Source organism: Exophiala spinifera (genome assembly GCF_000836115.1).
Source record: "Exophiala spinifera strain CBS 89968 unplaced genomic scaffold supercont1.1, whole genome shotgun sequence".
Classification (NCBI taxonomy): Eukaryota; Fungi; Ascomycota; class Eurotiomycetes; order Chaetothyriales; family Herpotrichiellaceae; genus Exophiala; species Exophiala spinifera.
The window spans coordinates 608,473-626,287 of record NW_015622513.1 but is presented as its reverse complement, the minus strand read 5'-3'; the positions used below and the strand labels follow the sequence as shown (position 1 = coordinate 626,287).

Genomic DNA, 17,815 nt, shown 5'->3' with positions numbered 1-17,815 from the left:
CTTTCGAACATGCCCGTTGCTTGATGCACCCACTCAAGAGGACATCATGCCATAGCATTCATCGCGTCGCAAACATATGCAGCAGCATCACTCCACATGCTCCATAGTTTTCATTACTTACGTTAAACAATCCCAATGTTGGCTGACAATGGCCATGAATCGCAACGAGGCTCAACAAACATCAGCGCGCCATCAAATTCAGTGAGGTTCAAAAGATCCTCGATTGCGTGCAGAAGGTATGCTTTGTATAACGGTCAACCAGGTCGCTGCTCTTCAGAGACTCTATGATGGTCGAGTGCTTCTATGTCTCGCTATTTTCATTCTGCCCGACTGTATGGAGTTGCTAATAACTCGATTGCGGATGTAGATGTCGGCGTCTTCGCAGCAAATGTATTCAAGATGCCGGTCGGGTTCCTTGTCTGCCTTGCCGTCAAGCAGGCCTAGCAGAGGCGCAATCATGGTCCGTAGCACTTAGTCTGCAATATGGGGCGCGGAAACTGATACGATGTTGCTGCCAGTGGTTTTGCCAGCCGAGGAGATGATCAGGATCGAAGAGTAAATCAATCATTATGCCAGAACAACACGAAGTCTGACAGATCTCCCAGTACCGAATAAAGAGAGTCCAGCAAACAACAGGCGATGCCTCCAGCTCTACATCGCAAAGCGGGTGAGAGCGACAGGAATTACTGCGAAGGCCATGGACTGATTGATATGCTGCAGAGACAATGCCCCAAATGCCAGCACGGCCAGGTAAGACCCAATCCATACGCGGCAAGACATCATTGTAAACTGGGGCTGAGGCATACTATCAGTGATCCTATCATCGAAATCCCAGAGACATTGTCTCCCATGACCGCTCGCAAGATGCAGGTGTACACGTCGGATGTGTGGAGTCTCCTTCCACCTCATGAAGAATTGATCCAGGGCTGTCGGATCTTTGTCACTACATGCATCCAGATTGGTAGCAGTGACCCAACTTCTATATTACCTCTCCCTAACCTCGTCTACAGGATTTACTCCTCGAGCATTGTTTCTAGAGCAACTCGAGAACGATCGCAGGTCCGTCAATGTGTTCCTCCTCGTCAGCATGCTCGCAATATCAGCTCGCTTCACGCCGGCTTTATGCAAACGATTCGGCGGCAGCAGTCAGGCGTCCGAGTTCTTCGCTGAGATCGCCCATACCATGATAGCCGACGAGATGTGGGAAACGTGTCTGGAGAACGCACAGGCATTCTTCCTGCTCGGTATGGCAGATTGGGGCAAAGGTGACCGCGCTCGAAGTTCCATCAACATGGGAATCGCGGTACGTATGGCTGGAGTTCTTCGGCTACATCGAGAGGAAACTTACAGCCTACCCCCGGATGCTTCGCCGACTGATGTCGTCGATGCTGAACGCGCAAGACGGACGTTTTGGGTCATTCAGAACCATGACAATCTCTACACTCAAAAACACCTACCAGCGTCCTTTGCGAAGTCAGACATCACAACATTGTTACCGAGCAGTGAGGACGATTTTGCTTTTGGCCGGGTGCCTCAAGTCCGTGCCGCCCTGGCCGGTACGAAGCCAGCGCAACAGGATCCGTCATTAGTATTGATTCCGTCGCGATCCTTGTTCGCTACTCTCGTTCAAGCACACGACTTCTGGGGAACGATTGCCCGGGACTTCTCCCAGGACGAAAACGCCAACACGAGCGTGGAGATGCAGCCTTGGGTCCCGGACAGTCGTTATAGGAAAGTCACGGAAAGTCTGAATCAATGGGAGCAGAACATGCCGGTGGAACACCGTTGGTCGGCGTGGAACCTTCGGGGTTTCAAGGCACAACATGTGGAACTAGCATATCTGTCTATCGTCTCCATCATGAAACTCAACCACGTTGTCCCACGCCGCCTGTATTTGGAAAGCATAGTTGCCAAAGTTCTTGGTCACAGAGCCAACGACAACGCTCCACAGGGTTTCTGGGAACAAATGTCATTCGAGCTATTTTCAAACGTTTGGCAACTGTACGAAATCATCGACGCCTTCTTTACTACAAGATCTTCTGACGACGGTTTCCCTGCCATGCTGGCGTTCTGCGTCTACATTTGCGGCTCACTTGCCTCGTACCTCGTCCGATGGCCACAGCTGTGCCGCGAGTTATCTGTGTCTGCGAGCACAACACTCGACAGAGCCCTGGAGATCTTGTCGACGTTGGAGGAGAAATGGCCGACGGTACACGATTGGACGCTGGTTCTACGGAAACTTTCAGAACAGCCAGCCAGCCGAGAGAGCGAGGCTCTGCGTGATATCACCTCCCAAGAATCTTTCCTGAACTCGGCAGCCACAAGCAAAACTCCGCGTATGACGCCTCGTGCGGTCCCTCGAACCTCCCTTGAACGTATGCACGAGTGCCGTACCACAAACTCTGGTGCTCCGGCTCGCACATCGATTGATAATCACCCGCAACACCACCATAGCGTGCCTATTGCGGACAGACAATCACCCATGCGGCCCGTTGAGCCATTCGATCACCAGCAGCCGCCACCGCGGCCGCAAGCACCCGCCCCGACCAATTTCCTCGATCTCCTCAGCGATGCAGCAGCCCTAGGCTCAGATCGTCCTCGACCGCAGCCTGCTGAATCATCATACTACAGCCAGAGGCAAGCCGTGGAGCCAATTCGACGCAGTGTCACCGAGGAACCGGCACAGCAGCCTCAAGCTTCCGGATCCCGACAGCAGTTCACCCTGCCAGATTTCAGCACGTTTGAGATGCTCCATGACTCTTTCGACAATGACATGGCTGATTTTGTGCATGGCTATGTGCACATGGGCTGGGGTGACTGGCAAGTGTGAGTTTTGACGACGCGCGTGACATGTGTGTGTAACTCTTGAGATTTACACGTTTCGAATAAAGGACACTGCGTCTTCAACACCCACGACGTCGCCATACTTGGCTCCAACGTCCATCATGTTTGCCCAATGCAGCTCAGGAACTCTGTCGCCACAAGCCTCGGCGACTATGATAGGTCTGAAGCCAGACTGCATGGCATCCAGCGCGGTCGCTCGAACATTCAGACTCGTGGTCAAGCCACCAATTATGAGAGTATCGATGCTCATGGCGGCAAGCTGGGTGCTCAAGTTCGTTCCGAAGAATGCAGAAGGATATTTCTTTTTCAAGATGGAGTCGTTGGATTTGGGGAGGATCACAGCCGGTCCCTTCGACAGGCTCGTGAGATTCTGAGGATGTTGCGCCTGGAACAGTGCAACATGTTCGCTTTTGAGCATTGCCAAACCTGCGTCACGGCATTTGGGATGTGTGTAGAATGTCTGAGCGTATATGACGGGGACTTCGTCGGCGGTAGTTGGTCTTGCTCTCACGGTGTCCAAGATTTCCGAGCATGCTTTCGAGACTCGATCCAGAGTATCTTGATCGAGCACCAACGGCGACGAAGGGCTGAAATAGGCGTCGCACATATCCAGTAGTAGAATCGCTGGTCGTGTACCAAATCCTAGTTTCTTCGTTCTCGAAGGGTCGCCGCACTCTGCGGCATAGCCGGGATAACGAGAAGGATCTAATGCGACGGCAGCGGCCATGATGAAACGAGAACCGCACAACGTAGGACGGGGAATTGACGACGCATGAAGTTGGGTGAAGCAATGCAGGGATCGCGAAAGATTGGAACTTTCCCTATAGATTGAATCGAGTCAAAGATTGCAATTTAGCATGCTCGGCCGAGTCTTGGGGTCAGATAATCCGACCCATCGAGCATTCCCTGGAGCGGCACGAGCCAGTCTATCAATACTACCTCTGCACGTTGGGGAGAGCCGGGTATACCTAAAGCACTAGGTAAGGATGCCAGCTCAACCAGACTCTTGAAAGCGTGCCCGGCAAGCCAAACAGCCAGAGAGTAGAGAGAGCGAGTAAGAGAGAGATTATGATCTGGTTGCCGGAACCGGCAACTCAAGTAGACAAATGTTTACGTAATGCTGTCAACCATCTGAGATCTGGCTACATGCGATGATGGTGGATCCTGGGGCCGGCACCGACCTTTTCGAGGGCCCCAGGGTCCAACAGATCATCTGAACTTCGACTACAACGGTCAAGGACGCTATAGGATACGCATCTTGTCACGAGTACGATAGCCAGCGGGGAGATCTCAAGGATCTATTCATCTAGCATATGCTTCTTGCCTCTATAGGGTGTTGAGGACAACCCAGTTAATACAGCATGCCACAAAGAGCCTGCAATGGTAGCAGTGTACCAATGACGGCAGTACATATCATGGTTAGATCAAATGCTATTGTCTCTCAATCTTCGCAGCATCCCGATCATAAGAACCCCCCAACTCGGCCGCTGCACGCTCGCAGACATCATGCACGAGCTGCTTCCCAATGCCATGAATTCCGGCGAGCACTAGTATCGAATGCGTCGCTCCCTTGTAGACTTTGACCTCGGTAGGCACACCTAAGTCGCTCAGACGCTCGGCGAACGCTAGTCCCTCGGGAGCTAGAAGGTCACACTCGGACACGGCGACGAAAGTCTTGGGATACCGTCGTAGCAAGTCGTCCGGGGCGAAGCACGGCGACGCGGTCCACTCCTTTACACTCTCTGCGTCGTTCGTGCCGAAGTACCGTTCTCGGTACCATGTCATGCGCTGCGGCGTGAGCCAGGGCGAGTGTCTCGACGTGGACCATGTCGTCTCGACCGTTGCAGTGTTGTCGATGACGGGACAGAGGAAGAACTGAAATATTGGACGGATCGGCGTGTCGAGTTGGCTCGCTTGGAGAGATAGGATCGCCATCAAATTGCCACCTCTGTTGTTTCGAGATCAGCATAAAAGAAAAGGAAGTGAGGCCTGCTTGGCCATCATTTTCGATGGCCAGTAAGAACAAATAAAACCCCCAAACGGATAACAAGGTACTGGTACTCACGCTGATAATCCGCCAAATATCAACTTTTTCGTATCTATTGAGAATTTCTGTACGTTCTCTGGCTGTACCAGCCATTTCAGGCCTGTCAAACTGTCCTCGACGGCCGTAGGGTAGAGATATTCGGGTGCGTGCCGGTAGTTGACGGTGCACACGACGCATTTGACGTCTATCATGACACAAACGGTGTAAGTTGATTGAATTTTGAGCTCAAGCATCATACAATGTCCGTCACAGTACATGCACATGCGTGCACAAGGGTCATCGTGAATCATGATTTATCAAGGACCAAGCGTGGGTTGGGCCATGCTTACATTTGCAAAAGTGCCTCAGGAAGCCGTTCTCGCTGTTCAAGCCTCCATTGACCCAGCCACCACCGTGGAGCCAGAACAGACAAGGCCAGCCCTCAGACGACGCAGGTCGCCCTTCAGGAGTGAATATTCTCGCCTGAATTCCATCCCCGATCTCGTGGTTGGTGATCTTTCCCACCTCGACGTCCTTCTGAGCTCCAGCTCCAAGTGGCGAGACGAACTTGCGAGATTCAGGATTCCAACCTTGCGATTCGTTTGGCTTGACGTACTGCAACACCTCGTCGTGAAGGGACACGTATTCAGGATCGAGTTTGTCCCGAAGAGAAGGGTGCAATGGTTGATAAGCCACTCGCGGCTGGGCTTCTGACATGGTCTTGTTCTATTTTAAATCACAGATTGTCCTTGAATCAGATGAGATTCGGCCGTATCCCATGTTAGACGAAATGATACGCAAAGAAGAACTTCAATGGAAGAAAAGTTGGCAAAGTTCGGGAAGTTTGGCTGTCCAAATATTGGCCCGCTTTTAGCTCTCGGCTCCACCTTTCATCGTGCTGTCAACATCTCAAAGTCTACAAACTCTCCTGAGCAGAAAGAGTGTGACAGCTCTTTCTGGTTGTCAATGAGGACTTGAATTTCCCCATTATCCAAAGACATTACTACATTTTACTGCCGGTGCAAATCTTCATCCCATAAGCTTTCCATTTCTCGAATAAGGCATCTATGACAATCTTATAATCCCTTTTTGTTTCCGCCTATAATTTGTGGACAGATATAGACAACGAATAATCTAAACTGCTGACTTGGTCTCTTGTACAGTCGAGGTCATCTCCGGCTCTGGAAATCGGCTTGGTGCGTCTGTATTGATAGCTTCAGCTGATCTTGGAGGCGCCTTTTCCTCTTGCCTTGTCAGACCTTTGTCCTTGATGAACACCATCAAGCAAAGGCAGCAAGCCATGGCTCCTGCCCATAAATAGAAAACAGATCTAGCTGCATTGACATATGCGTCCTTGACTTGGTTTTGCTGTTCCACAGACAAGCCATCAAGCAGTGGCATGTCAAAAATTGAGTCTTGAATTTGGCGCGTGATGTTTTGCGGCAGATCGTTGGGAAGACTGCTCAACAGGGAGTTAGAGAATATGGCAGATGCAATGGCCAGGCCTCCTGAGCCACCAAGTGCACGGATATAATTGCGAGCACTGATGACCACGGCCCTGTCTTGTTTTGGCGCATGTGCTTGAGCTGCGACCAAGGCTGTCGTGAAAATCACTGTCAGCTGATTTCAAGTTTGCCAATGAAGGGTAGAACCTACTAGGTTGGAAGACGAGACCAACACCGACACCTTCGACGATGAGAATGAAGACGATGGCGACAACAGAGAGAGTGCGGCTGAAAATGCAATGCAGCGCCGTGCCTATCACCCAGCAGATGTACCCGGTCCACAGCACCTCTCCGTACCGTTTCCGTCGAGAGATATACTGGCCTGACAACGCAGAGGCTATGGCCTGTGGGATGACAATGGGTATAATCATAGCCGCCGAGGTAATTAAGCTCATTTGTCGTGCACTTTGATAGTAGATTGGAAGGTAGTACAGCAAGCTGTAGAATACGATGCCGATCAAGAAGTTCTGGGTAAGCATAGCTCCAAGTGCGGGATTCTTAAACAGCCTCACTGTCTTCATGTCAGCGTAAGTCCAGTATTTTTTAAACATTGCCGTAAGCATACATGGGAACATTGGCAGCCGAGCTAGCTTCCACTCATTTAGAACAAATGCGGTCATGAAGACAGACCCCAGCGTGAGCATAGATATGACCATGGGGCTCTTGCTATCGAATTGGACCCCTATGCCGGATATGGGAATGAGGAGAAGCATTGCTCCTGCAGAACTCAAGACAATGCCGATCCAGTCGATCTTCCGTAGCTTTACGCTTAAGGGCTCCTGTGGAATGCTTTGAGGTGGCAGCACAAAGTACAACATCGCTGCAATACACACTGCCAGTGGAGCGATGAAGTAGAATGTTGCTCGCCATGTAGCATTCCTGGTAAAGGCTGCAGCAACAAAAGGACCGATGGTGTTACCAAGGCCGACACAAGATCCCAGAATCCCTTGATATCTGGCCTTCCCGTTAGCATCAACGACAGTCCGCTGTGGTATGTTGACTCCATGGTAGGTACGTACTTGCCCCTCTGCTCCAGGGTCGTTACATCTGATACTACCATCATTACCAAGGCCATGATACCGCCATTGGCAAGACCAGATATACCTCGAAAGGCATACAGCTGTGGGCCCGTCTGAGCGAAGCCGCATAGTAAATCACCCAGTGCAAGAAGGCATAGACAGGTGAGGAGGATGACCTTTCGGCCAAGGATATCTGACAGTCGGCCATATAGAACCTGGAAGGACGTGTTGGCGATAAGTGAAGAGGTGCCAGCCCAGACTATAGTAGATGCACTGTTGAGATCTCTCCCGACAGTAGGTAATACCACACCGATCGAGTTCTGGTCGATGTATGTGACCAGTAAAGCAGAGGCAAGGGCGCAAAAAGTGATGATCAAGCGACTCCCTGTCAAGAGATTAGTCTGGTCGTGGATCTCGTGTTCCTTCTTCGCCATGGCGGTGGAAATGGTCCCTGAAATCAGCGCTTGCACAAGGCTCACGTGCGCCTAACTTCAGACCATATCAAGAAAGCCAGAGCATATTACACGTCTGGGAACATTGCGGTACAATATGATAAGAGAAAGGCAGCGCCGATGGTCGGCGGCGACCTATAGTTGCTAACACAATGTCTATGACCTTGGATCCCATTAGTGTATCGACTGCCGGCCGGTCGCGGCAGAGCAGGACTCCACTCTGAACCTGTTGGATACAACTCGCGCTATGCCACGACATACAACACCAGTAGTCTATCATCTTGTGAACAGCTTGGAATCACGACCAGACTCACAAGGAAATGGGCGTTGCTGAGCGGGTTACAGACCATGTGTCACTGTCGAACCCTCCTGGCTACGGCAAAACGCTAGGATGGGGGTCACGACCGGCTCTACTTTTGATCGATGTTTGCGCGGCATATTGGAAAACGGGATCACCTTTGGATCTCTCACACAATCCTGAAGGGGCTGCAAGCCCAGATTCCATGAGACGACTGGTGGCTGCCGCTCGAAAAGGAGGGGTTCCCGTCGTCTGGGCTCAAGTGCGGTATAACCATCCAACAATGAGAGATGGAGGAGTCCAGGCCAAGAAGACAAAAACGATCCTGGCATGGCAAGACGGCGACACGCGATCCTTAGACGCCTTGCTCCCCGGACTAGAGCCAGGGCCTGAAGATACAGTGGTCCTCAAGCGAAACCCATCAGCATTCTTTGGAACCACCCTTGCGACAGAACTCCGGCTTCTCGACGTGGATACCTTGGTCATCGGCGGTGTCAGTACCAGTGGATGTGTTCGTGCGTCTGCTATGGATGCCATGTGCCATGGCTTTCGACCAATGGTGAGTCTTTTGGCGAAGCTCCTCTCCGGACTATGATCTTTAATAACATCGCGTCTAGGTGGTTGGATCTGCCTGTGGAGACCGATCTCCTCTTATCCAGCAACATAACCTGTTGGACATACAATCATATATGGGTGACATTGTGGACGAGGCAGAAGCCGTGAAGAGGCTGTCATTGGGGTGGTAGAAGTGATGACTGCCGAAGCCGCGGAGGTGCGATCATTTGGTGGTAACATGCGCTTTGTGATTCGGGATTGATCACTTTGGCGCTCTGGCCCTGGTTGATGACTCTCCGTGTTTCATAGCTACATGAGCATACTGTCTAGACTCTCCAAACACGATTTTTGATGTGTCTAGAGCATACAACACTGAATGTGTAGAGCAGTCACTGATCCTCCGCCAGCATTGCCTTGCTGTCGCACGAGGGGCCTCAGCCTTGTGTACGGGCAAGTGTCTTATCAGTGGATCCCCCTCGCCATACCACAGAAGCGGCAACCGAATCCGCCAAATTTTTACCCGGTTTGTGCCGGGCCCAGGGTGGACTTGCTATGGCCTTTTGCCTGCCTGCCGGCCGCTCCTTCAGCCTATCTCAATGTTCCCGACATTCCTCCCCATAGCAAAATATTGGAAACCGAACCATGGCCCCAGAAGGGCGCACATTGCACTACAATCTTGGGTGGCACTAGTGCCCATCTTTATCTTTGTTCAAATAGCTATTCTGGCATTGGCTAGCTTGGCCAGGCAGTTTTCTGCGGCAACTTATCCTGCCATTCCAGGCCCAAGGTGACTACGCCTCTTGTCAAGAACCATGGCACTACCTAGAGCCAGTATGATTGTGAAGACGGGCTCGAGATATATACATAAGGACCTCCCCATTTGGCCAAGGTGCAAGTATTGATTGATTGATATGAGAGCACGCAAGCACCCCTTCTCCTCCTCATCTTCCATCAGCTTCTGGATTGTTTCGCCATAATTTGGCAAACTCTCAGCAGACACGTTACGAACAATCCTATACTCCCAAACCAAAGAGTTCGGAATACTCCCTTCCGCTCTCACAATGGAGGACTTCACCATTCAGAAGGAGAGCAAAGACCCTATCGCTCGCGACCTTGAGACTGGGTCGTCGCAGGAAGGCACCATGGAGCCCAGTAAGGAGATGATCATTCGCGATGACTTGGAGCCTCCCAAGATCGGTGCTTCATTTTGGGAGAAGTTATCTTTTGCCGGGCTCGAGATGCGAGGTGCTGAACCTGTGCCCGTCGAGAAGCGTACCGACACGCAATACATCAACGTCTTCACCATCTTTGCAACCTCGATGACCAGCTTGTTACCGTGAGTGACTAGCCATTATCCCCCTTCCCCTGCTATATACCGGGACAAGTATCGACTAACACATCATCTGCGCTGCCTACAGCATCGGTATCGGCTCCGCAGTCACTGTTGGCTACGGTCTCAACCTCAAAGCGGCCGCGTGCATGATTGTCTTTATTCAATTCTTGTTCGCCCTCCCGGCCGCGTATATCATGACCATTGCACCTCGAACCGGCATGAGACAAATGATTCAGTCACGATATTGCTTTGGGTAAGTCCGAGACGCTCTCGTCGCCGCTCCTCTCTCTCTCGCTGCAGACTTGAGTCCGAATCCGTCGACATCTTATAATAATCTGACATCTACTTCTTAGCAAATACTGCAATATGCTCACCACGCTCGTCGTCACCCTGACGGTCGGCGGGTTTGGCGTGACAGGCAGCATCAACGGCGGCCAATGTCTCGCGTCCGTGCAGCCAGGCACTTTGTCGGTCGGAGGCGCCATCTCCATCATCATGGTGATCAGCATGCTTATCGGCTTCATGGGCTACCGAGTTCTGCACCTCTTCACGCGCTGGGCGTGGATCCCAAGCTTGTTTGCCATCATCGTCCTCATCGGCGCCGCAGGGGACCAACTCTCCCACCAGGCGCCGTCCCGCGCCCACAAGGCCCAGGAGTACATGGGCATCGTTGCCTTCGCGGCCGGCAACATGGTGACGTGGTCCAACGTCGTCGGCGACTACTCATGCTACATGCCGCCCGAGGCGCCGCGGCTGCGCATCGCCGCGTACTGCCTCTTCGGGATCGCGACGCCCTTCTCGCTGCTCATGGTGCTGGGCGCGGCCATCGGCGGCGCAGCGTCATCCGTCCCCGCGTGGTCGACGGCGTACGCGAACGCGGGCATCGGCGGCGTCATCGGGACCATCCTGGTCGACCGGCTGGGCGGGTTCGGCAAGTTCATCCTGGTGCTGCTGGGCACGTCGGTGCTGGCGACGTGCGCGCGGGACGTGTACACGGTCTCGTTCAACCTCACGGTGCTGGTGCCCGTGCTGCGCAAGGTGCCGCGGGCGCTGCTCGCCGTCGTGGCCACGGGCGCCATCATCGGCGTCGCCATCCCGGCCTCCAAGTCGTTCGTCGCCTCCGTCATCAGCTTCCTCAGCATCATCGGCTACTACGCCGGCGCGTCCGTCACCTGCTTCCTGACCGAGTGGCTCTACTTCCGCAACGCCGACCCCGCGAGCTTCGACCCGACCATCTGGAACGACGGCCGCGCCCTGCCCTCGGGCCTCAGCGCCATCGCCGCCGTCGTCATCTCCTGGGCCTTCATCATCCCGTCCATGGACCAGACGTGGTACACGGGGCCCATTGCCAAGAAGACCGGTGACTTGGGTTTCGAGTTCGCCGTCGTCGTTGCTTTGCTTGCGTATATTCCCATTCGGACTCTGGAGATCAAGATGAGAGGTCGTTTGTGATTGTGAAGAAGAGATGAGGGAGAAACCATGTCCCCCAGAGGACAGAGGGACTGTGTCGATTTGGAAGAACTGTGGAAACATATATTTACAGAGGGACCTATCTCGGTTTCTCTTCGTTATAGTTTGAATCACTTGTGATCGTCTTGTCTGACCTTCTTCCTCATCATTTCGACCGATCTTAGCGTTCCGTGAGAACCCCACAATTGCTGTGGTATAGAATCGGTGGGGACAAATACACACACACACACACACACACACACACACACACAACATAGCCTGTTAACATCAAAGATCATATCTTACCGTGGTGATGCACCCAGCAAGGGGTACAGGTTACTTTAATTATGCTGGCCAGGTATGCAATCACTCAAGCAAACAATAACCATAAACACAGAAAACAAGTTAGACCGATGTGAATTTACGCTCCGTCGCTCCTCGGACAGAGCCAACCAGAGCGCCAAAGGCTTGGGTCCGACTAGAACCACATCCGCCCAACCTGCAAAGCTGAGTATCACATACGTGCTGATATCAAAGTACCAGAATATACGGGGCGTTCTGTGACCGTCCTGACTCTGGCTTGATCAATGCTGCTTGCTGATGGCCACCCATCCCACTTTGAACTGTACGTGCCTGACGGCAAAGTCCAGAATCCAAGGACATCTCCAAAGTTGAACTTGTCTAATGATCCAACGAGAGAGTGCAAGACTCCCCAGACAATTCAGTTTCTCCAATCCCGGATCGAGACCACGACTGTCAATATTCCCATATCGCGTAGAGATCAAGATGTCTGCCGGTATTCGCAAGGTCGAGTAAGTGAAGTGATTCTTCGTCGCGTAATGGCTCGTCGTGAGCGCCTCAGGCTCAAAGCAGCGACGGCACACAGCGTATTCTTATGGATGCCTTCACGTAGATGTCGTGCTTCGCTTCCGGCTCGAGAGCACCACGAGGATCTAGATCCTATATAGTTGATAAGCTCTCTCGTCGATGCTCGGGCAGCAGCCGGGTTCGACTTTCCTTTTTCGGACGTTGGCCTCGTTGGTAATGTAAATGGTACCCTCCCAAGCTATGTTGGGAAGTTCAATCCTTTCGTGTTGGAAGGACCGGATCCTCGCTGGACTTCACTCCGACGAAAGACTTGCCGGCCGTCACACCTTCAAGTGTCGCTGTAATCTTTCCAAACAACGGGTCGAACTTGAGAGTCCAAACTTGACTTGCTGCAGCTATACAAGCTGCCGAAACTACGGTCGCAAAAGCGCATTGAAAGAACCCAGGCACAGGATATCGATTCACATCGACATCTATGCCGTCTTCATTCTCGACAAAGGGAGTCAATGACTGGCCGAGGTGCAGGAGCCAGGCGAAGACAGTACGCAACAGCATGCCGTGTAGCAGATAGATGGCGAAGCTGACTTTGCCGAGCCACTCCAACGGCTTTGAACTGAGAACGCAATGGGCGTGCGGAGAGATGATGATGCCAAAAACGAGGGCAATGCCGCCAAGGGAACCGTACATTCGATCCACAGCTTCAGTCGGCAGGAACCGTAGCCCGAATGCGTGCATCATCCTCGACCAGCTTGCTGCATCCGGGTAGCCTCCGGGGTAAGACATTACGAAAAGACCCACAAGGATGGACAGTGGAGCGAGGATAGGAGAAATGTCGGATAGAGCTTCAGCGCCTCCCGCCAGACTCATTTCAGCAAGCATGATGCCAGCGAAGCAACAGAGCCCAGTCCAGGCTGAACAGTCGTCAGCAATTCTGTTTTGATGGACAAATACAGCGCGAGACTTACGATCGCCAATAAGGCGGCTCCAGTTCAGGCTCCAGAATATCAGCGCAGACAAAGTAGCAGTCCTCCAAGCAGGAGTCATATGCGCAGTGAGAAACAGAGCGCTGATGATCATAAAACTCCCCTGCAAAAGGTATATCAAAGCCCATTGTGGTTGATCATAGGGGTTCTGTTGTCCAAAGGCCCACGTCGCCGAGATACCACGAAGTAGATCCGGTACAGCTTGAAGCCAGTTTGGGCTGGGCGAGGGTGCTGTGCTATGCAACCAGAACGCATCGCTCATTTCTGCAGTGGTGTACAACCCCATGTTGCAAATGACCCAGCTGATGATGGTGGCCACCGTAGCGGGGAGAACAAGCCGGAAGATGCGACTAAAGGATGAGGAGGCCAACTTGCTGAGTGTTTTGTCAACCTGTCCTGATCGAGCGAGGCGTAGTGGTGCCAGCGCATTGACAAAGCCCATGAGGATGAAAAATGTTGCTACCCATGAGTGTCCGCTCGCAACAAGCCGAAACAGTGGCCGCTGAAACAGCGAGGAGGTGGTGCTCCCAGGTGCGCAACACGGCGGGATTATTCCCCTTGCATAGCACAAGGTGAGATGGGAACATACCACCATCACAGCAGCAATGCCTCGCAGACCCTATTTGGCACACGCGTCAATCGCTGAAGTCGCGGGGAGAGGGTGTACCGTGACATACGTGAGCCCATTTTGTGTCTCTCAAGATCTCTGCCTTCGCCTCAGTTGACAGGTCGAAGTACTCCCCATAGGATCTGAGCACGTTTCTCATTTTCTCCATGGGGAGCGCGTCGGACGGAGAGGAGAGAGACGAGCGCAACGGTGGACCAGCACAACATAATAAATGGTACCTGGTGCTGTGGTCGTGCGGGACCAAGACTCAATAGCGCCGAGCATGGACGTGAAAACCGGGGGAGAATGCTCAAGCTTTTCGCTTCGGGGGTCTGAGACGTTCGAGCCTGCGTGGGGATCGCGGGCTGCTGAGGCTGACGCTTTTTGGCGGGCGAGGAGTGTTTCACCTCTCATGGCGGCGGCGAGTGAGTATCCAGTAAAGGAGCGACCACCAGTCTAGGAAGTGCCGACCATCGCCCTTGAGCCCCAATGGGATGGGGAATCGACGCCACCAAGATCCGCTTAGACGAGGCCACCCGATCCGCTTGGACGAGGGGCGGCCGAATCCGGGAGTTTACGAACGGTAAAGGTGAAGTGGTTCTGGCTGTAGCCGATGCACGAGGACAGGGGTTTGTACTTTGGCGCAGATCCACTGAGCCAGAGCCTCACTGCCAACTGGCCCCTACCCCTGAACCTGGTATAACAGTTCATGTTGAAGGGCTCACGTCGTCCAGTTTATGCCGATGATCGTCAATTCGGTTGTGAATTGTGCTGTTCGCCTGCCCAACCAGGCTATTCAGGAGTCCGGTCCGAGTCAACAAGTGCGGCAGAGTTCGAGTCCGAGCTAAGCCACTCAAGACTGTCATTCGAGTGCCGACGTGGCCCTTTCGTTTTTGTTTACACATCTGGCACATGCCGTGTTTGATGATTTGTCCTCCTCAAGCACGGAACTACAGAGACATGCATATGTGGCACAAGACCCCAAGCATCATCGGTGTCGAATCGAATTAAGTGAAGCCATGGTCAATTTTCAATCTTCTCTATGAACTACTGGATGGTAACACAAAGAATAGAAACAACAACACGATCCGGCAGTAGATATTTGAATTGGCAGACTTCATATGCACTGTACCATCGTTGGTATAAAGAGACTCCCGCGCGACACAGATAACTCGCAATACAATACACGCAGTTCGCGCTGAAATCCATCAACTGCTAAAAGCTACCCTTAGGAGGACAAAATCATGCTTCAGCCACGAAGCAATACATGGTCTGGGGCAGCATCAGACAGTTGGCAGATTATGTGAAGATGGCCTTTTCGAAAGCAGCCACATCCCCGCCTGCAACCCTCACCGCTTTCAATGCAGCCTCACTTAGCTTCTTCCTCTTCTCCCGTGCTTCCATCTCTCGACGAGCCCGAGTCTTCGAACTACCACTGGGCGCCACATCGCTCATCAACTTCGCCGAATCGGCTGGAGTAAAATTGACAAACCCAATCGTGGGAACTGCACTGGTCGGCGTCTTAGGCCTCTTGGGTGTTCGCGGAGGTCTCGACGAGGATCTGGCTCGGGGAGAAGGGAGCGGTGGCTCTTGTGAAACGGCATGGTCTCGCATTGGTCCTGATTTGTGGATCGATTTCCTGCGACTGTGAGTGTAATCTGTAACCGTCCTGGTTGGTGAACGTCGCGTAGTCCTGCGAGGACTGACGGTAGTTGGCGAGATCGGCGGCGAAGGTGATCTAGACAGTGAACGTCGTTGCTTGCTAGGAGTCATGAAATTGGACTGTTGGGAAAAGAGGTAGGACGCTGGAGGCGGAAGCGGCGGATATGATGACAAGGACGGCCCAGCTACTGGCATCGTCCTCGCTGGAGGAGAGTGGATCACGGGCTCTTGCATGGTCGACGATGTAGGAAAGTCGTAAGAAGCTAGCTGGCTTGTTTGTGCAGATCTAGGATACTGGATTCCCAGTCCAATTAGCGGAGCTGGGGCTGGTTGCTGCAGAATCGGATGTGGAATGCGCTGCGGCGTCGGGGCAGCAAGAACAGGGTAGGTTTCTTCAGGCTCCAGCCTCGGGAGCGGCGGATGTGAGACAAAGTCAGCTGCAGTTGCGGGGGAAACGATTGACTGCGAATACATGTCGACACTGGTGTTCGATGCATGAGATCTCGCCTCGTGGGAGTTCTGTGAGCTGCTTGACGGGGGGTCACTCCCACTGCTGGGCGAATGCATCGACAACGGCTCATGTAAAATTCCGTTGGTACGGGGTGACCCACCCTGGAATTGATACGAATTCGGCTGCTGTTCATGTGGCTCAAGCAGAAAGGGATCAATTGCTGTCGAGTAGCTTTCAACCCGAACCGATTCTGGAAGATGTGAAGGGAGAACCATGTTATGATTTTCTGCTACTCGTGCTGAATTCTTCTCGCGAGTCTTCAGCGCTGAATACTGCTTCGACAACGTTGAATGAAGCGGAGCGTCGTAAGGGAGACGAAGATGAAAGTTTTGAAAGTCTTGCTGCCAGGTACTCGTGTCCCCATGACCATCTCTTGAACCGACAGGTAGGTGTGCATACATCGGGCTCGGGGAGAGTGTGGCTTCGCGTGTGAAGTTGGATGTATCTATTGTGGCAGAACGCGGTGTTGCCGCATATCGCTTTGTCCCACTTTCTAAGGTGCTATCCAGGGAGGTTGTTGGAACAGGAGCCTTTTGCGCGAATTGGTTCGGGAGATTCATTGTTTGATGGTAGGGAGACGGTCGCTTTGTTTCCATCCGACGTATTTTCTCCACTACCAGCTCCGAGGGTTGCTGCCTGGGCCTCAAACACCACACTCCTTGTCTCCACGGCTGGGGTGAGGAACCCCGTTCTATCGAAGGAATTGTTGGTGCCAAGATTGTGTTCTGATGCTCCTCGATGGCTTCATTGGCAACAAAGTCATCAAGGTGGCCAAGATGCTGTTGCTTCCCGTCCTCACCGTCGCTCATCTCCAGCTTGTACATCTCCTCGTTGAAGAATTCGTCGAAGGAATTGGGCTCGTTCTGGGGCGTCCCAAAGAGCATCATGAAGGTCTTGTCTTCTGGACGAAGGATACCATCGGCTGAGTCTGCAAGAGACATGGCTGATAGGGTTGCATATTTTGCAGCTGCTTGAAATAGAGGCGACCTGGGTCAACCACGGAAGGGCGGCCGATGTATCATAAATGACAAAGATAAACAATGGTTTGCAAGGAACCTAGGAAACTCGTCGTCAAGGTCAAGCAGGAATGTAACTTGGTGGAATGCGCAGGAATTGTGGCCCCGGCGCCGACGCAAAGAACGCTGGGCAATGTGTGGAAGAGCCTATGATCACCATGACGGGGCGTTGGTGATCTGAGTAGGCCGAGACAAAGGCTTCGGGGTACTGAAGGGTTCGCATTGCTTCAAACTCCCTTTGAGAGGTTCCCAATCCAAGAAGAGGAGTATTTCTTTCTCTGGGCCCTGGCTCGAGGATTCATTGTTCAAGCAAATGGAAAGTAGCATCAGAAGTAGCAGTAGCAGACTGGGAAATGAGGGAGAGGCGGAGAATGAATTTACCGCTGGCAAATTACTGTTTGTATGTTTGGAAGAATGCATAAGTCAGTCAAGTGGCTAGATGTTTGAATCAATACGCCACAAAGGGCAACGGCCACGAGGTATGGCTCATCTTATCGGTTGAAAGTTCCCGTCTTTACACGTCAGTGAAGACGGAGTTCTGGCCTGTCTGATGAGGACTGGTGTCATCCTGGTAGTGCCTGAAGGCCACTCGTAATGTTGACGTGTTGAGCAAGGTGGTGAGTAAATGGGTACGGAAGATGAGGACCTTACAGATGCGGACTATTACAGAATGGGAGCGATAACGCTGCGGGCAGGAAGTCACTGCCTGCACGTGATTTAAGATGCG

At 52.6% G+C, this 17,815-nt stretch overlaps 8 protein-coding genes across 8 annotated transcripts; 3 read left to right on the top strand and 5 right to left on the bottom strand.

Annotated features, from left to right (window-relative positions):
* Positions 1 to 639: 639 nt before the first annotated feature.
* Positions 640 to 2,830, top strand: PV08_00231 (uncharacterized protein; the record flags this gene model as incomplete). Its single annotated transcript, XM_016374597.1, has 2 exons — positions 640 to 961; positions 1,011 to 2,830. The coding sequence occupies 2 exons, from the start codon at positions 640 to 642 to the stop codon at positions 2,828 to 2,830; spliced, it is 2,142 nt and encodes a 713-aa protein (XP_016239873.1).
* Positions 2,831 to 2,872: 42 nt separating this feature from the next.
* PV08_00230 (uncharacterized protein) lies at positions 2,873 to 3,571 on the bottom strand (the record flags this gene model as incomplete). The annotated part of the gene is made up of 1 exon (XM_016374596.1): positions 2,873 to 3,571. One exon carries the CDS (start codon positions 3,569 to 3,571, stop codon positions 2,873 to 2,875), a length of 699 nt encoding a protein of 232 aa, XP_016239872.1.
* Positions 3,572 to 4,275: 704 nt separating this feature from the next.
* On the bottom strand, positions 4,276 to 5,587 carry PV08_00229 (uncharacterized protein; the record flags this gene model as incomplete). Its single annotated transcript, XM_016374595.1, has 3 exons — positions 4,276 to 4,792; positions 4,910 to 5,075; positions 5,221 to 5,587. 3 exons carry the CDS (start codon positions 5,585 to 5,587, stop codon positions 4,276 to 4,278), a joined length of 1,050 nt encoding a protein of 349 aa, XP_016239871.1.
* Positions 5,588 to 6,004: 417 nt separating this feature from the next.
* On the bottom strand, positions 6,005 to 7,828 carry PV08_00228 (uncharacterized protein; the record flags this gene model as incomplete). The annotated part of the gene is made up of 4 exons (XM_016374594.1): positions 6,005 to 6,468; positions 6,527 to 6,886; positions 6,941 to 7,329; positions 7,395 to 7,828. 4 exons carry the CDS (start codon positions 7,826 to 7,828, stop codon positions 6,005 to 6,007), a joined length of 1,647 nt encoding a protein of 548 aa, XP_016239870.1.
* A 338-nt stretch (positions 7,829 to 8,166) lies between these two features.
* On the top strand, positions 8,167 to 8,890 carry PV08_00227 (uncharacterized protein; the record flags this gene model as incomplete). The annotated part of the gene is made up of 2 exons (XM_016374593.1): positions 8,167 to 8,703; positions 8,762 to 8,890. The coding sequence occupies 2 exons, from the start codon at positions 8,167 to 8,169 to the stop codon at positions 8,888 to 8,890; spliced, it is 666 nt and encodes a 221-aa protein (XP_016239869.1).
* An 870-nt stretch (positions 8,891 to 9,760) lies between these two features.
* PV08_00226 (uncharacterized protein) lies at positions 9,761 to 11,484 on the top strand (the record flags this gene model as incomplete). The annotated part of the gene is made up of 3 exons (XM_016374592.1): positions 9,761 to 10,035; positions 10,118 to 10,285; positions 10,386 to 11,484. 3 exons carry the CDS (start codon positions 9,761 to 9,763, stop codon positions 11,482 to 11,484), a joined length of 1,542 nt encoding a protein of 513 aa, XP_016239868.1.
* Positions 11,485 to 12,561: 1,077 nt separating this feature from the next.
* On the bottom strand, positions 12,562 to 13,734 carry PV08_00225 (uncharacterized protein; the record flags this gene model as incomplete). Its single annotated transcript, XM_016374591.1, has 2 exons — positions 12,562 to 13,220; positions 13,275 to 13,734. The coding sequence occupies 2 exons, from the start codon at positions 13,732 to 13,734 to the stop codon at positions 12,562 to 12,564; spliced, it is 1,119 nt and encodes a 372-aa protein (XP_016239867.1).
* A 1,464-nt stretch (positions 13,735 to 15,198) lies between these two features.
* Positions 15,199 to 17,013, bottom strand: PV08_00224 (uncharacterized protein; the record flags this gene model as incomplete). The annotated part of the gene is made up of 1 exon (XM_016374590.1): positions 15,199 to 17,013. The coding sequence occupies one exon, from the start codon at positions 17,011 to 17,013 to the stop codon at positions 15,199 to 15,201; it is 1,815 nt and encodes a 604-aa protein (XP_016239866.1).
* Positions 17,014 to 17,815: the final 802 nt, after the last annotated feature.